This window comes from Primulina eburnea, chromosome 11 (assembly GCF_022965805.1).
Source record: "Primulina eburnea isolate SZY01 chromosome 11, ASM2296580v1, whole genome shotgun sequence".
NCBI classification, from domain to species: domain Eukaryota; kingdom Viridiplantae; phylum Streptophyta; class Magnoliopsida; order Lamiales; family Gesneriaceae; genus Primulina; species Primulina eburnea.
Window position 1 is genome coordinate 38945263 of NC_133111.1, and position 9246 is coordinate 38954508.

Consider the following 9246-nt stretch of genomic DNA (forward strand, 5'->3'; position numbering starts at 1 on the left):
GTTAATTGTCCCACATCGGTTGGATAACTAACTTGGGAGTTGTATATATGACCTTGAACAATCCTCCCCCGTGAACTAGCTTTTGGGGTTGAGTTAGGTCCAAGTTCCAATCTTTAACATTTTCAAAGAGAGGATAAATAATCTCATTTGATTGGAAGAATTAGAATGTGATCATTAAGTTATAGGTTAGTGTAAATAAGTAGAGTTGATATGATATATATGATCATTGGAAAGAAAACGTCTATCGCGCTCAAAGATTGGAAGCAAACATACAATGGAGGTGGCTTACATTACAGAATCTCACGTGTATCTATAATTCTGTCACCTTACTTACAATTAGAGAATTATGAAATTCCATAGAGCAAGGAATAATTTTCATACTTCTTTGGTCTAGCTATAGTGTATCCGAATGCATGGTCGTGCAGCTAGAGAAGGAAGCAATCTATCATATGCTGAACCACATCAGCACCATCAGAATTCAACCAGTAGCTTTTAACCTGAACCCGCGGCATGAATACAAACATTACAAGAAATTTAAGTAAAGAGAAAAGAAGCTAATGAAATTTAGTAAATAAAACTAATTTTAGGCTATAGCATGAGAGTTCTCGGAGAACTCTTCTTATGTTTCACAGGTCACATATAGATCACGAGCATGAAATGCTGTCCTAACAAAAGCAATCTTCCGGCAAGATGTTTGTGGTTGTTTCACGCAAATTTTCTGGTATTGTGTCGTGTTCTCTTAAACAACTCTCCAGTCCAGCTAATTAACTAGTTCTAAAGGAGTGTTTGTTTTCAATATAAGATGAAGGCCAGCTGTAGATGGTGCAAATTAAAATATCATATCGGGGACTTCATATTTTATGCACAGCTGTGATTATAGAACGTCTGAATCTTGTTAAAAGTTTGAATCATGGAAGTGATTTACTATGTGATTGTCAATAACTAGAAGCCCGCTGTTAAGTTTCCGTAGTTCTCAATTCTTAGTCGTCATTCTTTGCATCGAAAACTGTCATACGCAGGAGCTTAAGGATTTAATGGGCCCGGTAATTACAAAATAGTAATGGATGGATCTAGAAGCAAAGAGGGAGAGAGATAGGGTTTTGCACGTTGAGAGAGGGGAATGAAATGTGAGAAGTGTGTTTGTCATGTCATTCAGTTTTGATATTCTGAGTGAAGTTTTACCAACTTATGCTAGGGAAATGTTTACTTGTACAGAGGGAAAACTCTAGGTTTATCAATCTTCGTGTAAATTCATTTATTTTTCTGTGTTAATATTTTAATATCATAACAACACTTCACTGCTAAACGTTATTGCACCGTGTATAGAACTCCATAACAATTGATACTTTGAGAAAAATAAACAGGTCCCTATTCTGAAAGAATATGGCATAGTGGTAGATATACCTGGATCGTATTATGTGCAACATATCTTTGTCTGCTGTTGTGAAAGCTTACATCAATGCGCTCCCAAGAAACTTGATTGAGTCCTCTAATCATCTCCTCTAAAAAAAGTGAATGAAATTCATGTCAACTAAATCAGAACGAATATGTGAGCTTCTGTCCACGATTGCATCTTATTTTTCAGGAACCGACATTTTGAAATAATTCTTCTCCATTTTCTTATGTGATACAGATGATGTCACGTCACGCACCGGGTCAATGAGGTGTGGTGTGATGAGACTGGAGAATTTCGACACAAGTAACTTTGCTACTAATTAATTCTATCTATCATTGACTTAGGTGCAACCATTTGTTTCTAACCAGTTCATAAAAGCAGAACAAAATAAATATATTCAACGAGCCAAAAACAACTCAGCTACAATAGCTTGCCATTGCAAGCAAATGGAACAAACCTTCCAAGTCAATAACTTGCGTCCCAATTGCAGAGGATGCTTTACTAGGTTCATTTTCAGTCATTCTCTGTTCAACGTATATGATATGCGGATACTTCGTATCACTAACAAGATGATTTGACTGTATAAAAGAAAATTCGAAAAATTACCCACTTCATCTAACTTTATTAGAGAACTGAAAAGAGTTTGATATGCAGAAAAAAAACAGAAACCAACCTTCGGAAGTTCATCTTGACGGCGAATTGATGAAGTTCGCCACCCCACCACATCTTAGGTATCCATGAAGGCAAACATTAATTAATTGTGCAAGTTGATAGAACATCTTTGTTGGTTAAATAAAATATTATGACCCTGATGGACAGGGTTGAAATCGGAATTTGGAGCATTTTGACACTCAAGTAAAACAAAATAAATGGTTACAAATGTAAACTGAAAACAAAATAAATGGTTACATATGTAAACTGATTAATTAAACGCCAAGTGGACAACAATCCATGTCCACCTTGTTGTTCCATCAATGCTGGTGAAGGATACGGTCATAGTTTGCATTGGCATATGCAACACGGCGCTTAAAAGAGCGTAAAGCTGACCTGTGAGTGTTGACAAACAAAGTGTCACCAAACTAAAACGACTGTTTTACGGTTCAAAAAATTTAAGTCATCGTGACCCAGTAATCTACACTGACATGAAATGGATGTCATCAGAGTCGTTCACCATCCGCAGCAGAAGTGGAGGTCTACCATCGTCTTGATCCGTGAGAAATAGATGCTTTCCTGATCTCCCTGCAATCCAGTGTGCTGTTTGTGACGCGCTTTTCTCCAAGAAAGGAAGACCACAAAGGAATGGGAGCTGAGGAAGTACAAAGGGTAAAGAAGACACGTGAGAGTTGTGGTTGTGAGCCTATTTGCTCGTGTTTTCGAAGATAAACAGCTGTAAGTTTAAGAATATGTGGTAAATATAAGTCATTGACTCAATGGAAATAGAGAGATCAACATTCACCTGTTTATGCCCTCTTGAACCCAAATGTGGGGTTGCAAATGTTATAAAGTTCATGGGTTCCAGTCCTCCAATCTGGTTACGGTGTTGAGAGGAAAGATTTATTTCCTCATGTGAGCCATATCCAGGAAATTTTGTGGATCCAGTTTTGGCTGAAAGTTCATATAACCTACCAATAGCATACCGTGCAACGAGTCCACCCAAGGAGTGAGCAACAAATGAAATTTTGCGAACTCCATGCCAACGACGGATAACATCAATCACCTGGGTTATGTTGTCAGAATTGTATTAATAATTCAGCTGATGTATATTGAACTTAACCAGCTATTTTTATGGGAAGAAAGAAGGGCGGGTTTGATATTACCAAAGTACCTCTTCGGCTAGCCTTTCACCCATTCTGTCAACACCATCAAAAGTCAATGTTGATGAATTGCACTCGCTACCTGCAACAAAACAGATGTGGACAAATATATTCTTCTTCTGAGTTCTGACATAAATGATAAATGTGAGCAGAAAGTTTAGGTCTAACATAGAAATTATGTTTCATAGAATCACAATAGCCTGTTTTATTCAAGAAAAATCATGCAAATACATTACTTACGATGAACAATAACTTTATGAGGAAATTGCATCACAAATTGCTCAGCAGCATACTTCCAATCTTCTGAGCTGAGGGTGTGTGGAAAACACAATTTATTAAAAACGGGAAAAAAATCAAGCAACAAAATACAAAGTTTAAACTGCAAACAACTGAATCATTATACAAGCCATATAAAATTGTATACCATTTCTGCCTAGGAAGCCATTCAGCTAATTCCATCTGCTTAATCATATAAGAACTGACTTTCTAGGCAAATATACTAAACAAAAATCAAGAGCATAATCATCCTAATTATACCTTCCAATGAGGCCATTAACCATGATAACAAGATGATCAGGCTGTGCCATGGGTTCCGCCGCCGCTGCCGCCGCATCAAAAACATCTTCACCGCCATCTACAGTTTCTATTTCTACCGCCCTATCCTTCTCGGAACAGCACCCCACGAACCAACCATTTCCCAATCTCTTAATCCATTCCATTTCCCCACTGTCATCCACCCACAACAATCTATAAAGCTCCCTGTTCTTCGGGAAACCAACTCGAAAGAAACTCAGCCCAGCACTGGTAAACACAAAATTTGAATCGGGTTTCGTATTCGGAGTAAAGGGCTGGAAAGGGATCCTCGAGATGATGGTCATGGAAGTCAAAACATACCCAAAAAAAATTTAATCTTGAAAAAATTTCGGAGACGGGAAGCGAGTCCTTCCTTTACATCGGCTCGAGATTTTTTTTTTTTTTATTGACAATGATTGAGACAATGAACATTTTATTTTTTTGTTACAAAATCATTTAAGTTGCACATTAAATAATACAATTATACATATATTTAATGAGTAGGTCTATGTGATACCAGTCTCACGGATCTCAATCTATTGGACGGGTCAATCCTGCTCATATTCACAACAAAAAGTAGAGTGGGTCTAATGTGAGACCGTCTCACGGATCTTAATATGTGATACAGGTCAACCATACTCATATTCACAATAAAAAGTTATACTCTTAGCACAAAAGGTAATACTTTTTCAAGGAGATTATCCAAATAAATATGTCTCACAAAATACGACCTGTGAGACCGTCTCACACAAGTTGTTGTCATATTTAATATAATTTGGATATGAAATTTGTGCTTTTTAAATAATAATACATTTATATACATATACACGAAGACAAAAACTTGTGTGAGATGGATCTCTTGGGTCGTATTTGTGAGACGGATCTCTTATTTGGGTTATCCATGAAAAATTATTATTTTTATGTTAAGAGTATTACTTTTTATTGTGAATATGGGTAGAGTTGACTCGTCTCACAGATTAGGATCCGTGAGACGGTCTCACATGAGACTCACTCATACACGAAACATACATAATGACTCCTGTTTGATATTTGTGTTTGAGTAGATTAATTTCAAATTTATTTAAATGTTTTTTTTTATATATTTTGATATGTGAGATCGTCTTACGGATCATGATCTGTGAGACGAGTCAATCATACCCATATTCACAATAAAAAGTAATATTCTTAGCATAAAAAGTAATACTTTTTCATGGGTCACCCAAATAAGATATCCGTCTCACAAATACGATCCGCGAGACCGTCTCACACAAGTTTTTGCCTTATATTTTAGAGAAAGAAAATCATAAACATCAAATCAACATTTTTCATGTTTATATAATATTACATGTTAATTACGATGAATTTCAAATTTATCCAATAATGAATGAGTTTGAATTTAATTCCACTTCTTATACAATTTTGTAGATAAGTAAGATATGGATTTAAGATTTCATATAATGTTTCATTGTTAACATTAAAAATATAATCGAAATTCATAGATTTTTGGGATAAAGTGTTGAGTAGGTCTCTTGTGAAAAGGTCTCACGAATATTTATCTGTGTGACGTGTCAACCCAACCGATATTCACAATAAAAAATAATACTCTTAACATAAAAAGTAATATTCTTTCATGGATGACCCAAATAAGAGATTCGTCTCGCAAAATACGACATGTGAGACTGTCTCACATAAGTTTTTGTCTAAAGTGTTTAATATCAATGTTTGATTTGATATATTTAAAAGTCGAGAAATTACATAAATTGATAAGATTTTGATAATTCAAAACTTTCGAATTTGATTTAAAATCATTATAGAAATTGATATCTATACTATCTATTAAGGTTGAGGCACTTAGAGTAACTAACTTTTGGTGTCATGGTCTGTTTTACTAATTATATATATTAATAAATTGTTAAAAAATTAATGTAAGTTACATATAGTTTAGTGGATAAAGTTTATGTTTCTAAGTCATGAGGTTGTAGGTTCAATTCCTACTTGGGTCTTTTTTATTCTTTTTTTTATTTATTTTTTTAATTTATATATCAAAATTACAATATAATCACTAAATATATCTTATAAATATATTTTGATCCTCATTTAAATATAAACCAAATAAATTATAAAAAAGTATCGTACAAGCACGCAACGCGTGCGTCGGTGTACTAGTACACAATAAAATTGGGGATATGAGGTAGTTGTGAGTCAATTAAGTTCTAAATTGAAAGAAAAAAAGAGTCGTCCTAATTTTATTATTTTTCAAATAAAAATAAAACTTAAATTAATCAAAATAAAAACTTCACCTCAAACTCAACTCAGACATAAAACTCCACCCCAAACTCCACCCATTTTATAGAAATTGATATGCACAATAAAATCGGGGGAAATTAGGTAATTTTGATTAAGTTCTAAATTGAAAAAGAGAGTCGTCCTAATTTTATTATTGTGCAAATAAAAATAAAAACGTAAATTAATCAAAATAAAAAATTTACCTCAAACTACATAAAAATCTATGAGAAGTTGGTGAAAAATCCCCAATCAAAACGTTTCTTTGGGTTCACTCCATACTCACAAAATTGTGGTACTATGTCATACAAAATGTGGTACATTTCATGTGGAAATGTGGTACACTTCATGTAGAAATGTGGTAATAAAAAAGTACCTAGGGACTGAACACAAAAAAAATCGACGGCTAAGGACTGAAGGCCAATTTCTCGAAAAATCTACCCCAAAACTTCATCACAAACTCCACTCCAAATGTGTAAAATTCTACCCAAATACGAAAACATTGACAAAAATGTAAAAGTTGACCCGAATGTCAAAAAATCGACCCAAATATGAACAGCTCGACTAAAATATGCCAAAATCACCCAATAAGAAAAATTCGACCAAAATATGAAAAAAAAAATCGATGGAGACTCCTATATATTTTAATCACTGAGATTATATTAATAATAGGAAAATAGGTCAAAAAGAACGTAAAATTTTAAAAGTCTGGATGATGTTTAGAGGTTCTCGTTATAGGATTATATTTCAATATGTCTATACTGTTTTAACCAACCAATTTTATGGCATATTTAATAATCTGTAGTGATTTATTTATGCATCAAATTCCAAAATTTTCAATTTATTGGTGTAATATAATCAAATGTGTTATATAAATGTGGTGTCCGTAGTTGGATAATTTTTTTTGGAAAAAGCTATTGTAACTTTTTGGGTAACTGGATAAGTTTCGTTCAAACCACTATTTGTGATGTTGACTGAGCTTATTATGAAGTGAAATCTTGACAATTAGTGAAGTATCTGATACATTGATGTTTACTGCGATTCTGATCGGGCGTTGTAGGATCTAGTGATTATCGTTTTACCAAAAGCTATAGCGGATGGTAATTGTCCAACTCAAATCTTTTAAACTGCACAGTAGATCAAGCACCACAGTTCGATCAATCTACCAAGCAGGGACAATTATTGCACTCAGCAATCTCCCTCCCAATAATTGTACTCCTTGCAATCGATGAGAATCAAACCCGAGACCTTGGCTCTGATACAAATTGTAGGACCAAGTGCTTACCGCTTTACCAAAAGCTATAGTGATGGTAATAGTGCAACTCAAATCTTTTAAACCACAGTAGTTCAAGAACCACAGTTCGATCGTTCTACCAAACAGAAATAATTAATGCACCCAACAGACTTCGTGCCTAATAACTCGGAGATCTCTATCCGGCCATGAAAATACTACTACTTGTCAGATTACTTGGACTGTTCTCTATACCAAAAAAGCACAAAACATATAAAAATTCAAGATTGCAATAGCTCAACTTGTTAATTTTCGTTCTTACAAGATTATTTAAGAAAAAAATGTAAATCCCATTGGCAAAACAACATGTGGTAGTATTTTAATAAAATTGAAACAAATTGAGTGTACTTTACCCATCTCATAATGGCTGTTTTGGGGAAGAAAAATGCGCACTTTAATTTCTAGTGTTGTGGCTATCATTTATAGCACATGGATGACAACCCTACTTTAAACCACCAGCATAATCCAACTACTCTATTAATTTCTCGCCGATCTACGGATGCGAGGGGATATAAAATTTAGTATCCACTTCCAAATTTTCCATCAACCGAAAAAGAACAAATGAAGCCACGCTATACTACTTTCATTCTCGTCTTTCTCCTCCTCTTCACTGATCTAGACAACAATGTTGTCACATGCCAAGATGAAATCCAACAATTCTTGTACCTGCAAAACTCGGCCCGATCCGAGGTGGGATTGGCGCCATTGCAATGGGACTGGAACGTGGCACGATATGCGGAGTGGTACGCGTACCAAAGGCAAGTGGATTGTGCATTGGAGCACTCACACGGCCCGTACGGGGAGAACATCTTCTGGGGCAGCGGAGTCGAGTGGACGCCGGATCAGGCGGCCCAGTCTTGGGTGGACGAGGCACGTGAGTACGACTACTGGTCAAATTCTTGTGTGTATGGTCAGCAGTGCGGGCATTACACTCAGATAGTGTGGAGGAACACCAGGAGAATCGGGTGTGCTAGAGTGGTTTGTTATGGTGGCAGAGGTGTTTTCATCACTTGCAATTATGATCCTCCCGGTAATTATATCGGCCAGAGGCCATACTAATTATATTTTTTCCTTTTTCTTTTGTCTTTTTCTTTTTTTTAAAACCACATATATATTATAAGTAATTTTTTTAATATATATATATATATATATGAAATTATCGACGATCGATATGTTTATGTATGGATCCTGGACGTTTTCTCATTGAAAATGGTGTTACTACATTTCCATTAATTTAATCACAAACATATTTTATATATATATATATATATATATATATATATATATATATATATAAATTAATAGATGTATGTATGTATATATTGTTGGGTGCAATAATTGTCCCTACTTGGTAGAGCGATCGAACCGTGGTACTTGAGCTGCTGTGCGTTTTAAAAATTTGAGTTGCACCATCACCACCAGTTATAACTTTTGGTAAAGCGACAAACGCTCTTCTCTAACTTCTTTTGCACGATGTTTTTATAATATTTCTAATTAATGTTCATATCATATAAATTGTGTTACACGAAAATATTTTAGACAAGATTTGACGGGATCCAAACATATATAATTAATTAGTTTGTGTCCGAAAACATGGATTTAATTTGGATGTCTCAAATCGACTGAATCGGACTAAAATTCAAGAACAGGCCTCTGATATTCTTTCATAATGCCAAACATTTAATGTTGGATCGACAAAATTCAAGAGGATCCATGTGCATTAATGACCAAGCACATGACACTTGCAAATTCATGCCTTAAAAATTGGGCGGGGCGCTAGAGATATTATTTGGTCCCATGGACTTTGTTCATTTAATCACCGACTGTTCGTTGGACAAAAATAATCAAATCAAGTTACTATTTTTGTGCATATATATATATATATAATT

General features: G+C 34.7%; 2 protein-coding genes across 2 annotated transcripts; one reads left to right on the plus strand and one right to left on the minus strand.

Moving 5' to 3' along the window:
• Positions 1-211: 211 nt before the first annotated feature.
• On the minus strand, positions 212-4207 carry LOC140805901 (putative lipase YDR444W). The gene is made up of 10 exons (XM_073162261.1): positions 3748-4207; positions 3451-3518; positions 3222-3292; positions 2853-3113; positions 2539-2702; positions 2388-2443; positions 2070-2122; positions 1854-1974; positions 1405-1502; positions 212-497 (listed from the first exon to the last, which is right to left on the minus strand). Exons 1-10 carry the CDS (start codon positions 4086-4088, stop codon positions 426-428), a joined length of 1305 nt encoding a protein of 434 aa, XP_073018362.1. The 5' UTR covers positions 4089-4207; the 3' UTR covers positions 212-425.
• A 3503-nt stretch (positions 4208-7710) lies between these two features.
• Positions 7711-8446, plus strand: LOC140804626 (pathogenesis-related protein PR-1-like). The gene has a single exon (XM_073160698.1). The coding sequence runs from the start codon at positions 7919-7921 to the stop codon at positions 8414-8416; it is 498 nt and encodes a 165-aa protein (XP_073016799.1). The 5' UTR covers positions 7711-7918; the 3' UTR covers positions 8417-8446.
• Positions 8447-9246: the final 800 nt, after the last annotated feature.

Bases quoted from the DNA above. Each gene is read 5' to 3' on its own strand.
- LOC140804626 (XM_073160698.1), top strand. From the start codon at position 7,919: ATGAAGCCACGCTATACTACTTTCATTCTCGTCTTTCTCCTCCTCTTC.
- LOC140805901 (XM_073162261.1), bottom strand. From the start codon at position 4,088: ATGACCATCATCTCGAGGATCCCTTTCCAGCCCTTTACTCCGAATACG. The intron at 3,114-3,221 runs GTACTTTGGTAA...AACATAACCCAG, and splicing joins GTGAAAGGCTAGCCGAAGAG to GTGATTGATGTTATCCGTCG. The intron at 498-1,404 runs GTATATCTACCA...CCGCGGGTTCAG, and splicing joins TTGCACATAATACGATCCAG to GTTAAAAGCTACTGGTTGAA.